General features: G+C 34.8%; 2 protein-coding genes across 3 annotated transcripts; both read left to right on the top strand.

The window, feature by feature from the left end:
* Positions 1 to 660: 660 nt before the first annotated feature.
* Positions 661 to 3,030, top strand: LOC125844777 (40S ribosomal protein S5-like). The gene is made up of 4 exons (XM_049524112.1): positions 661 to 819; positions 2,011 to 2,282; positions 2,466 to 2,669; positions 2,770 to 3,030. Exons 1-4 carry the CDS (start codon positions 718 to 720, stop codon positions 2,822 to 2,824), a joined length of 633 nt encoding a protein of 210 aa, XP_049380069.1. The 5' UTR covers positions 661 to 717; the 3' UTR covers positions 2,825 to 3,030.
* A 5,679-nt stretch (positions 3,031 to 8,709) lies between these two features.
* Positions 8,710 to 18,688, top strand: LOC125844775 (uncharacterized). Of its 2 annotated transcripts, XM_049524110.1 has the most exons (5): positions 8,710 to 9,138; positions 12,563 to 12,677; positions 12,778 to 12,859; positions 14,133 to 14,184; positions 18,585 to 18,688. In XM_049524110.1, exons 1-5 carry the CDS (start codon positions 8,767 to 8,769, stop codon positions 18,645 to 18,647), a joined length of 684 nt encoding a protein of 227 aa, XP_049380067.1. In that variant the 5' UTR covers positions 8,710 to 8,766; the 3' UTR covers positions 18,648 to 18,688. The 2 variants fall into 2 exon arrangements, with proteins under 2 accessions (XP_049380067.1, XP_049380068.1); XM_049524111.1 differs by lacking the exon at positions 12,778 to 12,859 and having other exon boundaries at positions 8,749 to 9,138.
* Positions 18,689 to 19,277: the final 589 nt, after the last annotated feature.

Here is a 19,277-nt window from a genome sequence, read left to right as displayed (position 1 = left end):
CTAGGCTTCACTCTTCTATATAATAGAATCTATTTGTATATCTAGCGAGATTGGGAGAGGGAGGAGAGATACGAGCGAGATTGGGAGAGGGAAGAGAGAGGCGAGCGAGATTGGGAGAGGGAGAGAGAGGGGAACTATATCTTGCGAAATTGGGAGAGGGAGGAGAGAGGGGAACGAGATTGGGAGAGAGAGGAGAGAGGCGAATGAGATTGGGAGAGGGAGGAGAGAGATGAGCAAGATTGGGAGAGGGAGGAGAGAGGCAAGCAAGAGAGGGCAATAATTTGTATATGGTGATAAAACTAAAAAAACAAAGGAAATCATCGTCATATACAAATACAAACCATCGTATACAAATACAAATCAAACAAAGAATTATTAGTTGCGAATTATACAAATGTAACGAATTATACAAACGCGACTAATTATACAAACTCGAAGTCAACCCATGTAAGTAATGATTAATATTAGTCGTGAATGATAATTATAACAAGCTATAACTATGATGACTAATTAAGTAATATAAATTTATTTAACCGCATACTTTTCTAAAAGAATAAATTGGAGCAAGTTGAGTATGGAAAAAAGTGGGCCAAAAAGGCGTTTTAGCCCAATCTTAGAATGAAGGCTATTTTGGACAGTATAATTGGGTTTAGGGTTTTCCTCCTTCTCCAATCGACACCTCCTTAGACCTTAAACCCCGCTCAGAAAAGAGGAAAAATGGAAGCTTCAGTAGTAGCAGTGGACAACCAAAAGCAGCAGCAAGAGAAGCCTCACACTGATGTTTTGCTTTTCAATCGTTGGTCATATGACGACGTTCAGGTTTGTTTCCCTTTTAATTTTATTCCTCTCCAATTCATATATCTTTTCATTATTTTCCAAACATTAATGTCGAATTGAAGGAAACTTGGCATTTTCGAAATCCTAAGGAGGGATAAACATTTGATTTTTTTTGTTTCTAGAATTAGCTAAACTCTAATTGTAGAGTAGGAGAGGTGACTTATCAGTAAGGGTGGGCATGGTAGGGTAGATACCGAATTATCGTACCGAAACCAAAATTTTTGACACAACGGTTTCAATATTATGGCATTTGATATGCATTTTAATTTTTTTTTGATATTTGATATTTGATATTATTTATAACAAGTATCGAATTACCAAATACTATAACAAAGTCTATAGTTAGGTATACAATTCATATATTTTATCATAATACTATCAAATATATAAACTAGTACTAGTTCAAAGTTGTTATGCCATTGAATGCTTTGGCTACTCTTTTGTGATAGAATTGTCCTTTTTGTGTAATTGATTAATGGAGGGAATTGCTTGTACTTTCTTTTGAATATTTTTACATGAGTAAGTTCTTTATATGATATAATTAAGACGTTTCTAAAAAAAACCAAAGCATAATTCTCTATTTATATGAGTATATGTAAGTCGAAGTCAAACAAAAATTGGTTACCAAACCAAAGTTAAAAGTGTCGGCGCATTTGGAATTAATTTGATATGGTAATGGTATGGTATGTTTAAAAATCAAACTTATTGAACCAATGTTTTCAATACTGTACCATACCTTTCCATGCCCAGCCCTACTTATCTGTCCTCAAGTCCAATGAGTTGAAGACTTAACCATGGTTAAGAAACTTGGAACACTATGCACGACACTGCTTAGGTATGTCTATCAATTATATAGCCTGCTGGCTTGATCTTCTTATTCAAATAAAGATGCACGCTAAACATGATATGCTCAAATTGAACAGAATAGTGTTGGTTCAATCAATCCATAACAAGCCAACAGTGACAACCTTACAGAAGGTGTGCCTATTCATCATTGTTACCTGGTAAATGGTGGATTTATATGACAGAAAATTACTTGCTGAGAGTCCAGATAAATCCTTGTTGGTTAAGTTGGAAATGTAATTGTAGGTGGATTCTTCATTTGAATGCTCAAAGGAGAACTTCAGTCTGTGTTCTCTTGAATTCTCTCTTAAATGTTATTATCTCATGCAGATTAGTGATATTTCTGTTGAGGATTACATAACTGCTACTGCTAACAAGCATCCTACATATACGCCACACACGGCTGGGAGGTACCAAGCCAAGCGGTTTAGAAAGGCTCAGTGCCCAATTGTGGAGAGGTTGACCAACTCACTGATGATGCACGGAAGGAACAACGGGAAGAAGTTGATGGCTGTTCGTATTATTAAGCATGCTATGGAAATTATCCATCTGTTGACTGACCTAGACCCAATCCAAGTGATTGTTGATGCTGTTATCAACAGGTTTAGAGATTATTCTGATTTTTGCATATTTATTAGCTCGACTTTTTCTTGCTGAGGTTCTTGTTAATTTTAGAAGATTTGCATACCATGTCTTCTTTGTTCCATTTCCATGTCGTGGCATACTTCAGATATTGTAGTCAATTCTCATTTATAACCATTTTAATTTTTACCTGTGTGATGCAGTGGACCAAGAGAAGATGCAACTCGTATAGGTTCTGCTGGTGTTGTGAGGCGACAGGCTGTTGATATTTCTCCACTCCGTCGTGTCAACCAGGCAATATATCTCCTCACAACTGGTGCACGTGAGAGTTCTTTCAGGAACATCAAGACCATAGCAGAATGCCTTGCAGATGAACTCGTTAATGCTGCCAAGGGATCTTCCAACAGGTAATCTTTTCTATTGCCGTCTTTTTACTCCTATATTCGTTTAATCCTTCATGAATGTAACTATCTTCTCTGCCTACTTATTCTTTCTATGTACGTGTAGCTATGCTATCAAGAAGAAGGATGAGATTGAGAGGGTTGCCAAGGCCAATCGTTAAGGGTTCTTTTCCTGCAGTGTGGATAATTCTTATTGGTTGGACAGTTTTGCTTTGAAACATTGTTTGTTCTTTATTTTTAGTTCTAGAAAGGCATTTTGGAACTAGTAATGAGTTTTGTGTTTCGGAAACTTGGAGTACATTGGTATTGAATATTATGGGGAATTAGTAAAAAGTAAAATTGAGCTTGCTGGTATTCCCAGTTGAAATGTCTGGTTGTTGTGTATCAAGCATTTGTTTGCACAGGTTGAACAATCTTGTTGGACATGACTCATGATGAGGACATTAATTTCTCCTTTTTAACCCAAATCTCAGCTGAGCCTTGCATTTTTGTTTCTTCAAGATATATTATGTTTTGCAGTGAACCGTTATCAAGTTTTTTCGTTGATTTTTTAAAAAAGTTATAAAGGTAGAGACGAGAAAAGTCTGGAAGCAAGATCTTGGTACCGTTTGGACGTTAGATGTTTGTGCAGAACTTGCAAAGTTGGAAAATGTAGAAATATTTGGAGTTAAATATTCATTCAAATTTTGGGAATTGTCTTCAAATAATACTTATGTTTTATTTTATTATACAAATATAAATCAACTATCACTATTTTTCCTTAAAAATACTTAAAACTTTAAAAGCCTTCTATCCTTGTTGGTCATACATGTCATTAAAGCCTCAATTTTTTTAATAATATATTTATTTAACTCGTTTAATTAAACTTATAATCTTCTTCTTTGTATTTATTTAAATAGATTAATTTATTAAGAAGGAATTTCCATGTTAAGAATCATTTTTAGTACTTAAACTTTATATTATTTTTCGGAAAAGTACTAAAAATACCTCTCAGTTTTCATTTATCAGTTGATATTCAGTTTTTTATACCTTCGCCGTCTACATTGTGAAAAAGTTTGGAATATATGAATTTTCCTCCAGTTTCAACTCCATTCATCATTTCTCGTATTTGAAACTCTTGCAAATCTTTAACTCCAGAACACTCTTTAAAAGAAAAATGGAGCATTGACTGAGCTATGTGATTTAATTGCACAAAGTCCAGCTCAATTCGTGGAGAAACTAGCATGGATATGTGGTAGATGTCCTACTTGTTGGATCTCCTAGGGTTTCCAGGTCTCAACTCAATGTCATACTTGATGTTGCACAAATTCTCTCTAAATGTCCTAATCATTCTGATGAAATTCCCAAATCACCATCGCCGATGACTTCACCATAAAACACCACCTCATCTCTCCCACAGCCGCCACCAACGCCTCCCCATCCAAATTCATCACAAGTCAGTGACACTTACGTTGTTGTTTTCGGGTGAAATTGACAACCGTGTGCAGCGATTAGGAGGATCGACGAATAAAATTACAAAACTTAAAATGGGTTTTGCTGAATCCATTTTTTGATTGGAAAACTCATACCCTCAATTGGAAGGAGATGAAGAAGATTTGAGAGATGGAGTTTGGAGATTTAATTTGATATTGAATTTATTTGATTTAGTGGGTCTGCTTCGGATTAAGAGAAGAAATTGAGTAATTTAAATGAAATTGAATTATTTTTGCTTATTTGAAATTTTTCATCCAATTTAGGGGTACGGGTGACAAGTTTGTAGACGGTAATGATATAAATAACTTGATATTAACAATAAAGATAAGGCTAGCTAATAAATGAAAGGGCATCTTTGACCCTTTTTCCTTATTTTTCTAAATAATCACTGTGTTTTGAAAATTACTTATACAAATCACTTTTATTTTTTTTAGAGACAATAGTATCACTCAACTATTACTTTCCGTTTTAATTTGTATGAATTAGTTTGACTTGACGTGAAGTTTTAAAAAATGACTTTTGAAACTTGTGTTTCAAAGTAAGTCAAAGAAATTTGTGTGGCCATAAATTATTTCTTAAGGGGTAAAATGGACATTTTTAAAGTTAATTATTAGTCAATGTAGAAATATATCATTTTTTTAGCCTAATTATAAAAAAAATAAGTCATATAAATTGGGATAAGTATTATTTTTCTTTAAAAATATACTAAATATCTCAAAAGTCTTCTTCTATTCTAGTTGACATGTCATGTTATTAAATCATCATTTAAAAAAAAATAGACCTATTTAACTCACCAAATTCACGTCTATATAAAAAAAATTGTAAGTTACATGGAAATTTACCAGAGGATTATATAAAAAAATCTAATTTCTTGCGAAATTTTCTACTAAACAAAATTTAATGAAAAAAACTTTATAGGTAATAATTACCTGAGATTTTTGAATTTTCTGTGTAAATTATCTGAAAATTTTAAACAAGTAATTTTCCGTTAAAATATTCAAATAAATCCATAAGGTTGATATAGAGAAAAATTGGTAAAAAAAATGAGAAATTTATTATTTATTTATTTTTTCAATATAATTCTTTATTTTTATTTTTTTTGAAATTATTATATAATGTTTTATCTTGTGATAAAATTAAATGCCAATATATATCCTTATTTTATTTCAAATTCACAAAACACAAGTAATAATTAGTTCGGTTGCCTATTTTAATTCAAAAACACACACATTATACAAGATTTATATGCTTATTAATAAATGCCAAAATTTTAATTCGTTTAATCATTGTGGTATAATAATCTTTCCCCTATTTTATCATCCATTTAATAAATATACAAATATTCTTCACTTTCTATTTTTTTTTAAAAGAAATAAAGAAGTCTTTATCTTTTGACGGAGGATTAAAAATCTTTGAAAATTTAGATCGAACATTTGAACTTAAACTTTAAGTCTCTAGAAATAATAAAGTGACTGAACATTTGAACTTAAAATTTTAAATTTCTAGAAACCATGTTATAAGATTACAATGAGTTGTGAATTTCTACGTTTTGAGTTGACAAAATTAATATAAGAAAAGTTAAAATGGGAAAAATTTACTCAATGTTCTCAGTTGGACTTTTTATTTTTATTTTTTTTGGATATAGGAGTTTGTGTGCGAATGAGCCTAATATATGTTATTTTTTAATCCCAATTTATATAACGCAATTGGAATTTTGAGGGTTGATCAATATTTTCTTTAACTGTAATCTTTTAATTCTTCGGTCCTAAGTTGTTAATTGTTGTAATTTATAGTACTTTAAACATAATTTGTAAATGTATAAATTATTCAAAATGCCTTTTTAATTATTGAAAATCTCTTTACTCCCTTTCTTTCAATTTATATGACAAAAATAAAATTTTGGACAGTCAATTAAGATTTTCTTTTACCATAGTTTTTTATATGAAAATTTCAAAAACAACTAAGACTAGAAACATAATTCCTTAGCTATAGTTTACTTAGTTACAATTCGTAGCTACATGCTAGAAGCAGGAAAGATGTAAGCGAAATTGGGAGAGGGAGGAGAGATGCGAGCGAGATCTGGCAGAGAGACACAATTGATTTGTATATCTGATGGATAATTGTATCACAAATACAGTAGATATAATTGATTTGTATCAAAAACTAGCTACTAGAAGGAGGAGAGAGGTGAGCGAGATTGAGAGAGGAAGGAGAGAGGAGAGCGATATCTGGAAGAGAGAGAAGAGAGGCAAGAGAGATACAGTTAATTTGTATATTTGATCAGTAATTGTATATCTTACCGATAATTGTATCATGAATAAATTGTATCAAAAACTATTAATGAATACATTTCATATCCGAACACAATTTGTATTGGCAAATACAATTGTATCGCTATTATAATTCATAACAAATGGTATTTGTATTCATGTGCATCCGTACTCATTTGCTACCTTGTGTTGCCTTCTGTACAACCAGTTGATGTTGTGTTCGTCCTAGTGTTGTTGGCTTATAATATATATATATATATATATATTCATGTACATTATTATACAAATATTTTATACATATCAAAAGTATTTTGAGTTCAGTTGTCTGCCCGTTGTGGCTAGTAGGATTTCAATTTTAGGTGATATCTTTATTATCCTTCTAATCACAACTTTTTATGATTCTACTTTCCGCTTTATATTTCAATACATATTTATTTGTACTGATGTTTTGTTGCCTGAGAACTACATTTCATGCTACAGATTTAGATAGAGGCCTAATTGTTCTTTACAATCAGGGTGATGTCTCAACTGAGGATTGACAAGGTCCATTCTTTTTGGAGCTATTGGTTGCCTGTAGATTTTGCATACTTGAGTTTTTGTGTACAATTTTTGGATATTATCGAGATCTTGTCCTAACTAGTTGTATAGTACTCCTATAAGCTTTGTGAACATACTATGTTGGGTATTTGTAGATTTTAGTTTCCAGCCTTGTCGGTATAATATGTATATATGTCTCCAATTATAGAACATGTTGGATTCGATTTTGTCAGTTGAGTTGGCCTTGTCGGCCCTTTCATTATGCTATTCTTATTGTGGCCGTCACCTTGGCGGTCTAGACATATTATTTCAGTCGTTATCTACCTGACCTTTTCGTCCCTTGTTGTCTTCTTTCTGTTACGTTTCAATTAGCTCAGTTGAATAAGTTATCGTGTGTCAATGATGCCTCCCCTAGTTTGGGGAGTGACATTAGGGCTTGAGTGAGGCTTTTCTATTGGTTGATAAATTACCTTTGTCGCCTATAAAATAGTAGTTTTAAAAACATTTATAAGGAGTTGGATTCTGAACAATACAAAGCAATATACTACTAATATTGTGCTCCAAACTTTCTACTTCATCTGTTTCAATAAGAATGACTTATTTTCTTTTTAGTATGTTTCGAAAAGAATGATCTTTTTTTTTTGTTTTGGTAACATTTTAATTTCATCTTTCCACGTTTAAGGACACAAGATTAAATGATAATTTTGTACATTTGACATATTTTTAATTTATGACCACAACATTCAAAAGTCTTCTTTATTTTTTTAAACTTCGTGTCAAGTCAAACTAGGCCACTCTTTTTGAAATGAAGGGAGTATTTTACTAAGTCTTTATTCTTAAGTATCTTAGATACAAGTATCTTTTGATTTACTACCTGCAATGTTATACATCTCTGAATGCGGTGCAAACATAAATCATCTCAGTTTCACTACTTCATACGACTCTATTTACTTTCTTCACTATTTAACTTAAACGCATTCGCAAACATGTTTACATGCTAATTATCAAATTTAATGAGTTAAATTGAGAGTGAGTCGTTGACCTCATTAGAAAATTTACAGTATTGTTTTCTTGATAAACATGTATCAAAACCAATTAATGAGGCTCTATTACATATACCAGACACAAGATGAGAATTTTTTTTAAAAAACTCCTGATTCCTCAATCCCTTTTTTCCCAGAATTATCACAAAGATATACTCCGTAATGACTAATGTTTCATTCGATATTCCTTCTTCGCTATTCCCTCTGTCCCTAATTACTTGTCAACTTTTGAATTGACACACTTATTAAGAAAAATAATGATTGACATAGTGAGTTACCATATTACTCTATTACTCCCTCTGTCCCTAATTACTTGTCCATTTTTCATTTTTTAGTTGTTCCTAATTACTTGTCTATTTTGACAAATCAAGAAGGACAATTTTTTTTTCTCTATTATATCCTCAATTTATTACTTTGAAAAATGTAGAACTTTTTGAAAATCTTAAATTTTTAATTCATCTACTTCATAATTAATAGGGGTGAAATGATAAACACCATGTGCCAATTCAAAAGTGGACAAGTAATTAGGGACAGATAGAGTAATTATGAAGTAGATAAATTAAAACTTAAGATTTTCAAGAAATTTTATCTTTTTCAAAATAATTAATTGAAGATATAATAGGTAAAAAAAATTGTCCTTTATTGATTTATCAAAATGGACAAGTAATCGACAAATAAAAAAAATATGGACAAATAATTAGGATTTCGGAAAAACAACTCACTGGCATTTATTTACCCGCGCCTCATAATCACAAATAGCATTAAACTGCAACTGCAGCTATGGTGATGCTTATGAGCAGCATCTCATCCTTCTCTCTCCTCCCACTCAACCCAAACCCAAACCCCTCTACCACTGCCGCTGTCGTCGGCAACTCACCCGCCGTTCTTCATAAAGTCGACTGTTCTACCGATTATCAATTTAGGATCGTTTCTGGCCATCGGATAAGACAAGTAGCTGTACGGAATAGCAATCGAATGGCTGAGTTCACTTCATCTTCTGATTCTGTAACTGATTTAGAGTCGGCGGCGAGTGTGGTGAGGAAATTCTATGCCGGAATAAATATGCGGGATTTGGACTCTGTCGAAGAACTTATTGCTGAGAATTGTGTCTATGAAGACCTTGTATTTCCTCAACCTTTCGTTGGCCGTAAGGTTAGTTATCAACCTGGAGTAGTTATATCATGTTTTTTTTTTAATACTTGATAAATTGTTACTTTTTCTCTGGTATATTTAGTTTGAGATGTGAGAAAAGTTCAAACTAAGAACTAAGCTAGGCTTTTCATTCATAATCTACAAATAAGCTGAAACCCATTGAAAAGAGGACAGGATTAAACTGAAAATAGGAAATTACATTTGGGGATGATAGCCATGTTACTACTCTTTCGGTCCCATTTTATGTGACACCCTTTGATTTAGCACAGTGTTTAAGAAGAAAAAAAAAGAGTTTTAAAATTTGTGGTCTAAAACAATTCTGGGATATTTGTGAGGTTCAGATTCATTTCATTAAGGGTAAAAGGGTAATTTTAAAGTTAAATTATTTCTAATTGTAGTAAGGTAATATTTCTTTTGGGACGAACTAAAAAGGAAATGCTGTCACATAAAATGGAACAGAGAGAATAATTAAATTTATAGGGATTTTGCGAAGAAAAGCAAATATATCTCCTTTTCAAATAATGTGATCCTACTTTTATCAAGTTAAAAAGTCCACCAGTTGATGTAAAGATTAACACCGCCCATGTGGCATAGCATGGAGCTGAATGAGTTCGCATTCAAATCTACGTGAGATCAAAATAACATCACAGCCTCAAAGACCAAGAATTCTGGAAATTGAATGAATGTGTTCTTTGGAAACTTCAACTGCAAGCAAATGTCCAAGAGCAATGGTTACTACAAATTTATCAGACTCTCCACCACTCTTAGAAGTGTCGAAAAGTATGGAGGAATGCAAAATCATCATCATGATATAGTGCAAGCCCTCTCCAGTTACAGCTACAACATTAACTTGAATGATTCGCACACATACAACAGTGAAACAACCAACATTTTGCGAATGTCAGAATAGCCAATAATAACCTCTTGATGCCCATCATAGTTCTTTATTATGTGCTCCCTATACCAATTAATAATAACCTCCTGATGCCCATCGTAGTTCTTTATTATGTGCTCCCTATACCAATTAATTGGTAGTAATCTTCTGACTACCGAACCAGCCAGTGGCGGAACCAGGATGGCTAGTAGGGCTTGAACATGCAACCTCATGGAATTTTCGCAAGCCCTTAACCAGTAAACTAAATCTTCAACTTGTTTCAAGAGGTGTCAATACTTGTATATATATTTATTAAACCAAAATATGACCTCTATATACAATGTAATTTTCCGGCAAAGGGGTGTCGCTCCTTGACCAAGGGTGGGTCCGCCCCTGAAGCCAGCTTGTCTCATATCCTACATGGGCTCAAACAGAGGAACTACATGCTTTGTTCAATCAGGACAAGGCCTGCCTATCTCTCCATTAATAACAAGATGTGCATCCTTTTGTAAAATCTCTACAGCTAGGACATCCAAGGCATTTGGAACGATGGAATTAACATAAGCTTCAACTGAATCATTTCCTAATTCAGTTGCTGCTTCTTTTTGTTTTTAAATCTGCTTTGAAGGTATTCTAGACTTCTTTGTTGTCAGGCAGAACCTCTGTAGTAGGTAGAACCCAAGGCTTTTGCCTTCTTATATCTTTAGTTAGAAACTCCAGTGTTTGTTCTTCATCCCATTTACCATATTTAAGTATTTTGTGATTACATCAAGTGCCTATGACCAGGACACCTAGACGTGTGCATATAAACAAGTGATTCATCACTAAATATAGCTGGAGTTTGAGAAACATGAAAATTGACTCTCAGAAACTCAACCCCGATCAAGTATCTCCCAACTGAATCTGAAAGGTTCCTAATTGCCTCAAGAATTGAACAAAACCTACACCAGCCTCCTCTGAAATTTTCCCATAAGTGCTCATAACAGAAAAACTATTAAGAAGAGATGCTTCAAGTTTCTTCGGGTTCATACTCAAAGTCAGAAAGAATTTCAAAGTATTGTATAATAGCAACAATTATCCTTGGATCAACATGATAAAACTCACAACAACTTCTTTGTCTTAGCTGCTCATGTGACATAGGATAGGACCAAGGACCAAGGACCAAGGACCAAGGACCAAGATCTCATCTTGCCACTTCAATAACTCAGGGCTTCAGTTTTTCTCCACCTTCAGTAGAGCTATTTCACAAGTTTTCACCACAGTGCACTTGCCCATTAGAATCTTGACAAGGGATACTCAAGAGGGTTTTCAACTTCAACTTTTATGGAAGCAATTGGAGGCTGGGATCATGATAGAACTGATCAACCTTTGTTGCCTTCTCTAAGCTGATTTCTGTAAATGCAACAGCCATATTTTTTCTATCACGTTTATATGACAAAGGCAAACTGTCAGCTAACTTCCACATCTCCATCATTCCTTCATCAATGAGTATTATAGCAGGCAGAAAATTATGGCCCAAACTACGAACACAAACAACTTTAACAAACTGCATTTGAAGATTTGGAATCACATCTTTGTAAAAAGTCATTTTGTTTCAATGTCCATCTCATTATTGGAACTATCACCATTAGTAGTAATTATATTCTCCTTTTTGTTATTGTTCGAGCCTTTTCCATAATAGAGAAATCACCTGAAAGCCCAGTTTTCTTCTTAGCCTTGTTACTGCTTCCATCCTCTGATTTCTTCACTTTCTTGCACCTCTATAAAGACCCATTTAATATAAATTGAAGAACCAGTTCTCCATCATCAACAACCTTATTGGCGTCAGACAAACTAATCTCGATGCTCGATAATTCTAATTCCTTGGGTTTGATGCACTTGAGCCGAGGGTCTTTCAAAAGCAATCCCTCTACCTCCATGAGGTAGTGGTAAGGTCTGCGTACACTCTACCCTCCCCACTACCCTCCCCAGACCCCACTTAGTGGGATTACCCCACTTGGGATTTCACTAGATATGTTGTTGTTAATGTTGGTGTATCTGTCTGCTTTTCATGAGTGAAGCATTTGGCCGTATAGTTCATTATCTTTGTATATTTTCTCTGTTTTGAATTGTGATCCACCTCATCTGAAAGTTTAAAATTTTAGATGAGGTGACACCCTATGTTGCTCGGACTTTTCAAAAATATCATCGGGTGCGTGTCGGATTCTTCAAAAGTAGTTTATTTTTGCAGAATTTGACACGGGTGAGGCATCTAATGTGAAGAGTCCGCACAACTTACCACTCTTTGGGCTTGGGATTAGAACCAAATCCATCTCTAATGAATGGATACCCAATGTCGGTTTATTCTGTTTTGTTACTCCATGCTTCACATGTCTAGCACTCGGCATGGTGGCAAAGTGTTAGTCCCAGATAAGTTAAGTGTATTTTTTGTAGTGTCATTATATTCTCTAAGAGAAAATCACCACTTGATCTAATTTTTGGAATTACGTCAGGCCCATGTCCTTTTTCCTCATCTCTAAGCTTATGTTTGATCTCAAACTGTTAATGCAGGCAATTCTAGATTTTTTCAAGAAGTTCACTGATTCAGTTGGTTCTGATCTGCAATTTGTTATTGACGATATATCCAAGGAGGATTCATCAGCTGTTGGAGTCACATGGCACTTGGGTATGGAAAAACTTGTAATACTTTATCTTGTTCTCCATATTGTTTACTAGGAAGATTGATCTTCATTGTCCAATTTAATTGATTTTGAATATGATAACAGAATGGAGGGGAAGACCTTTTCCTTTTAGCAAAGGATGCAGCTTTTATCGATTGGAAGTGGTGAATGGCCAGAGGAAAATACTGTGCGTAAAATAAAATCCCAACCCATTTAAATGATGGATGTGTTTTCATATTTTATCTGCTGAACACTTCAATTTTATCTAATCGACCGAACAAATTACTTCATTGAAGAAGATAGAGAAGCATAATTATATGCTCACTGTAGTCAGCATAGAGGATTGTTGAATATTCCATATTTTAAAATCATAATCAATAAAGGGTGTGACCTAGTAGTCAATGACGTGGGTTGAGATCATAGGTACAAATTCCAGCAGAGACAAAAAACACTAGCTGATCTATCGTGTCCTTGGTGGACAAAGTTACTTGGTACCTCTTGCTGGTGGGAGGTGACATATATCTCGTGGAGTTGGTTGAGGTGTCCGAAAGTTGGCCCACACATCACATTTATCAAAAGGAAAATAAAAAATCGTCCAACAACTCCTAAAACCCAAATTAATTGGATTCGGCTATATGAATCTTTTGTATCTATTCTTCTCTATTCAGTGTGTGTTGAAGTGGACATATTCCAATAAACTCAATAGTTAGAGAATTCATTAGTCAGTTTATTACAGTGCCGTCGATCTACCACAACCTTTTACTTTTTTTGGGCTTGAAACTGACCATACTTTGCTAAGTTCACATAGATGTAGGCATGGGGTATTAACTTAACTCAAATTTATAATTAAAGAATTTAGCTTGCTTGCTTGTTATGAGCATCATCTTTAAGCTTGATTTTACATTGTTCCATAAGGATCCATGTAGTTATAACTTATAATCCTTGTGTTAGCTAACTATTAGAAGCACATGATTGTTGGTTCTCATTCTCTATTTGATCAGGTTTACTCTTCCTTATATAAAGATCTATGAGATACTTTTGATGACCTAGATCCTGCTCCTGGTCTGTACACTATTATGACTGTGACTTTTGTGAATACATGATGACAAGACTCTTCAAAATTCTGTACTAAAAAAAATCAGTAACTACACTATTAAAAAGTACAGAGAGAATTTGTAAATATAATTAACTCTTTATAGGTGAAGCATAAATTATTAATTTCTCTTGTCCTTTCATTGTGTATTGTATTTGGCTGTAGAAATGACTTGTAGATTTTGTATGTTCTCTTGTAAGGTCCTAGTTTTTTCTGGTTGTTTTTGCAATTTTTTCAGCAGCTCTCTTTGGGAGAAGTGTCTTGATAATCACTTGCAACCAAAAAAGACTACCATCTGTCTTAGGCTTACTCTTTAAGAGCAAAAAAAAGTTTCAAGTGTAGACTAAATGTTAATTTTCTTAAGCAGTTATGGCAGAGACAGTGTGGAACCTGCAGTCAAACCTGGGGAGACGGCATTGGTATGGATTTTCCTCATATATGAAAATTTCTTCACTACTCAAAATCATTCATCTGTTGTCTTTATGTTTGTGTTTTTATCCACTCCACAGGTAAATTAATGTGCCATGTTCATCTCTCTACTCTTAACTCTTTGATTATTGCCATAAATAAGTTCTGGAAATCATTCGACATGTCTATGACCGTGAACCTTTACATGAATTCATTTACAACTCTTGTAAATTAGTCAAGCAACCCAATCTAAGTATTTGTCTATCCTAAGTGCGAATCTGCTCCTCGATGGGCAGGGTTAAGAACTTGCTCTATATAATCCTTGCAATCTTGAATTTCCACTTTCAAGTTAAATTCAAGATCCATAGATAGTATTTGATAGTTGTCCAAGCAATCAAATAACCATACGATAGACTAAATAACTGAAATAAATATAATAATAGTATGGAGAAGAAATGATAAAACCCAGTAAACTCTGGTGTCCATGACGGCTCCTAGATCTCTCCAGGTCAAAAGTTGTCTAAAAAGTCATACTTAAGGAGTATTTATAGAGTACAAAAAGGTTTGGACATTTATAAGGCAAATCCAAATTGGAATGGAAAATCCTTTAGTGATGCACCATCCTTGAATTGCTTCTGACACCCTTTGCGACACAAGGGTGATGCATGCTCAGGATAGGCGCGGAACCCTTGTGATACAAGAGTGGCACAAGCTGCGTGCACTTTTTGCTTCATGAATTTTTCATGTGCGACACTTGGCATTTCTTCCCATGGCATGACCTAAAATGTTCCTATATCATGTACCCATGTAATAAAAAAGAATATACCAACAAAACTCAAATACAACCGATGAAATATATGCGCCCACCACAAGTCAATGGACCATACCCCTTGAGTTAGTAAGAACAGTGTGGAAAGTAAAAGTTTTAAGTAAAGGACACAGAGTTTACGTTGAAACCCCCTTGCTCAAGAGAGGAGAAAACCACGACATGTCTCACAGGATTTCAACACAACTCCATTAACTTCAAAGAGCAGAAATTCAGATTATAAACTCTTGCAACCTAGGAATCAAGCTCTTAATCCATTCCCCCTTTGTAACAGCTCTGTAACGTGAAAACAAAGCAATACCTCTATTGCCCACTACACAAACCTCGATATAGATTTCAAGAATACGACATAGCTAACTCTAGCTACACTCAAACTCAAACAAACGAATACAACTTGAACTGATCTAATTCCTGTATAACATATGAATAGACCTTACAGTGAATAAGCACAAAACTATATTCTCAAATAAAAACTAAAGATAGCAGATCACTTGATCAGGTCCCTTGCTGCATATGATAAATATTTCTTTGAGAGAATGGCTTTTGCTGTGTGATTTTTCCAAATGCAAAAACTAAGGTTATGTCCCTTTGCAAGATGACTATTACAGGATGGACAAAAACCTTAGTGCAACGCCATTGGCTAAGAGTACTGATCCTCTGTTGATGTGCACCAACAACTGCAATAGTGGCAGTGGTTGCAGCTTTTTACATCTGTCCTTTTTCCATAGTTGAACTCTCAGTCTCTCATGGGACCAGGTCCCCTATTAGATCCCATAGTTTGTTAAATCATCAAAACTTTAGAATATCTTTAGAATACATTTTCCTCCTTTTTGATGATGACAAACTGACTCAACATGTTCCCCCTAACAACCAGTTCCCCCCTGTCAACATGACCAGGTCCTCTCAAAAGCTTCCTCATATCCCATAACTGACTGACCCCACAACTCAATAATCTTCCCCCTTTTGACATCATAAAAAAGAGAGCAGTAAACTAAGCAAATAGTATGTAGTTTAGATAAATTCATGGCCACATGAGCAACACTGAGCATAAATAGAAATGCATAAAAGAGTCAAGATATTCTAGTAGAAACAGGGCATAATCATATCATTAAGATGAGAGCATTAGCAGTCAAAATACTACACAAAAATTACAAGAGAGAACCGAACTAATTGCCATCAGAAGCAAAAAAAACATACACAGTGAAAAGAAGATTGCGGATTTTAGGAGTCGGGAGGCTTAGGAGTGAGATTGAAAAAGTAAGGTCATGCGGTTATTCACTTCAACATGAGTCTGAAGCAATGTTCCTTGAGATTTGCAACCTTGGCATTCAAACTCTCGTTTTCAGCTTTCAAAGCAGCCATTTCTTCTACACCTGGTCCCTCTGCTTGGGCTTTCAGTAACTGAGCATTCAATCAAGCGATTTCTGCATTCCGACTAGCCATGATGACTGTCATTTCTTCCAACTCGTGCTTCAATTGCTCTTGTTGCTCCAGTAATTCAGACAATTGAGATTTTCCCTTGTTGCCTGTCCTTCCTTCCACACATTCACACTCAATGAGTGTGGTCAGCGATACAGCCTGTTTGATTGTGCCCTTGATCCCTTTTCCAAGAGGGATAGCAAAATGGTTGAACACTCTTGTCTGCAGATACCCATATCCCATTCCGTGCTTGCTGTCCTTAGCAGTGACAATCTTGCGCATATGCTCTAGCATAATAGCAGGGAGATTGATATCTTCAACCTTGATAAGAGCTTCCATGAGGAACAGGTCAACAACAGAAGCAACAATTCTCTTTTCAGTCCTAGGTAAAATCACCTTATTCACAAACTCAAAATAGAGTTGGAATCTTCCCTTGAGAAATTTCTTTGGAATGCCAGCACAACTCAATCCGGGAAGTCTGCCAATTTCTTGAACAAAGTGTTTTGAAGGAGATCCTTTGGCAACACTCTTGATTCTATCCTTGGGAACCTGCAGAATATTTTTTAGAATTTCCTCAAGCTATGGTTTTGAGACATGGTTGATTCTTTTGCAGAGAAAAAGGACGGAGATGTGATTTTTTTTTTTTTGGAAGCAAATTTGAATTTTGAGAGATCGGAGGAAAGGGGGAGTATAAAAGGAGATGAAAGGATGTGTCAGGTCCCTTGAAAGGAGGTGTCTTTTGGTGTTTTGGAGGATGGGACAATGGTCAGAAACCCGGATGACTAACACGTGGCAATTACAACGGTTCTCACAAATAATTTTAATATAGTGTTTAGAGTGCTAAGCTCTAAGACATGACCAGGTCCCTCTCCGTAGTTTGAATGTAAATTGCGCAGATCTATTCTTGTCTCCTTTTCTTTCAGCACATCCACCATGTGTGTATACCTACAAAAGGTATGGGATCGAATTCACCAAAACGAACATTACTAATAACAAGGATACCTGCTCCCTAGACATAGTCATGGAGGAGGTTGACTGCATCATGCATGATCAACTTCACATAAAATAACCATAATCATAGAACTAGAAGTTTAGCTCCACATAGACATGGAAGTGAAACAACAAATCATCTAAAGAAAAGTAAAAGCTAATGTAAAACCCAATAAACTCCGGCTTTTACGACAACTCCTAGCTCTCTCTATCTTAAAAGTTGTCTAAAAACTGTGCTTAGGGTGCATTTATAGAGTACAAAAAAGCTTGGACTCAAATAAACTAAATCCAAGTTGGAACTTGGACTGGAAATCCTTCAGTGATGTGTCAACATCCACCCTTGTGCCGCAAGAGGTGACGTGAGAGTGTTGGTAAGAATTGCTCGCGACATCTTTAGTGACACAAAGGTGGCACATGCTCAGCACGGTCGCGGCACTCTTGTGACACAAGGGTGCCCAAGCTGCCTGGAAGTCATGCCTCTTGAAATTTTCATGTGCGATACTTTGCATTTCTTCCCACAGCATGACCTAAAATGCTCCAATATACCTCAACATGTACCTACATATAAAAAATATACCAACATAAGCTTAAATTCAACAAATTAGGATTAAAGGTGTGACTAAAGTACAAAGAAATAGCAAAGAAATGATACAAGATATAGATATTTATGTCAAAACATCACTTGGTTCTAACATGTGTATCAAATTAACATCCATCTCTCTGAGTGAAAGAAATGTCTTACTTTCACAAAATTTATACATAGACGGACACATGCATGGTTCCTAAACCCTAGTATATATTATCTCTTCCCACAAAATGGATTTGCTCTCACATCTATACATCGTAGTTGAATGAGTCAAAGGACGTAAGCATGCTGTGTATACTATCTGTGTCAAAGACAATTTGGCTGGGCAGATTTATGCACTAATGCATATTTATTCGCCTATTGCATGGAAAGTAAGTGAGTCTATAACACCTGTATTTAGTGCATTGTTCATTCATTGAACTTTCTAATTAGCTGAGAACCTGGGTTTCATATGGCTGATTGGTGAATAGTAGCTGATAATTTGTACTATCAACTTGCCTGCAACTGCAATTTTGTTGTCCAAGTGTTTTCTTTTCTCTGCTCTTTCACTTGTAATTTCTTTTCACTTACTCTTCTACGAATCTTATTAGGTTGCAATAAGAGGGGTGGCATGGCTGTTGCAAAAATTTCCCCAATTGGCAGATCGGTTGTGATTGAAGAGGTATGATTGGTCTTAAAAGATTGAAGTTGATTTGGGGAAGAATAGTATATACATGTCATTACTTGTAATGTAAACCTGAAAGGCTTTATTATATGTACATAATGAATTTGTGCATAGTTACTTGATAAAAATATTCATTTCCACCTTGGATGTCATGGTGAATAAATTAAATTTTACTATTCAGATTTACAGTAATATTTTTGGGAGAAGTGCACAAATACCTTTGATAAAAAGTCACACAATTGCGTTTGAAGCTTTCATCTTAAGCTTGATTGTCACTCTCTGAGCCTACATCTTGGGTGTGGCTGACATTCAGAACTATTGTTGATTCCAAGCAAACTCTAGGCCGGACTAGGGGTGGCAAATGATTGGATTGGATTTGGATGGATTGAGCAAAAATGATTTGGATTACAATCCACTCAAATAGAATATGGGTAATTATGGATTTGGTCAAATATAATTTGGGTAAAATGGTTCTAATCCATTTAAAAAATTCTGTTTTTTTTTAAAAAATTTACCCCCTCCCCCGGGCAACTCCACCACCCGGGGCGCCCCCCACCTTCCACCAATCTACCCCTAACTTTTTTTTTGTTTTTCAAAAAGAAAAAAAATTTCAAAAAAA

This window comes from Solanum stenotomum, chromosome 11 (assembly GCF_019186545.1).
Source record: "Solanum stenotomum isolate F172 chromosome 11, ASM1918654v1, whole genome shotgun sequence".
Taxonomy (NCBI): Eukaryota; Viridiplantae; Streptophyta; class Magnoliopsida; order Solanales; family Solanaceae; genus Solanum; species Solanum stenotomum.
Note: the sequence above shows the minus strand (reverse complement) of the source record. Positions and strands in the feature narration are given on the sequence as shown.

Excerpts from the sequence above, each read along its gene's own strand:
- LOC125844777 (XM_049524112.1), top strand. The coding sequence starts at position 718 with ATGGAAGCTTCAGTAGTAGCAGTGGACAACCAAAAGCAGCAGCAAGAG. Across the intron at positions 820-2,010 it reads GGTCATATGACGACGTTCAG|ATTAGTGATATTTCTGTTGA; the intron begins GTTTGTTTCCCT and ends TATCTCATGCAG. Across the intron at positions 2,670-2,769 it reads GCCAAGGGATCTTCCAACAG|CTATGCTATCAAGAAGAAGG; the intron begins GTAATCTTTTCT and ends ATGTACGTGTAG.
- LOC125844775 (XM_049524110.1), top strand. The coding sequence starts at position 8,767 with ATGGTGATGCTTATGAGCAGCATCTCATCCTTCTCTCTCCTCCCACTC. Across the intron at positions 9,139-12,562 it reads AACCTTTCGTTGGCCGTAAG|GCAATTCTAGATTTTTTCAA; the intron begins GTTAGTTATCAA and ends CTGTTAATGCAG. Across the intron at positions 12,678-12,777 it reads TGGAGTCACATGGCACTTGG|AATGGAGGGGAAGACCTTTT; the intron begins GTATGGAAAAAC and ends ATATGATAACAG.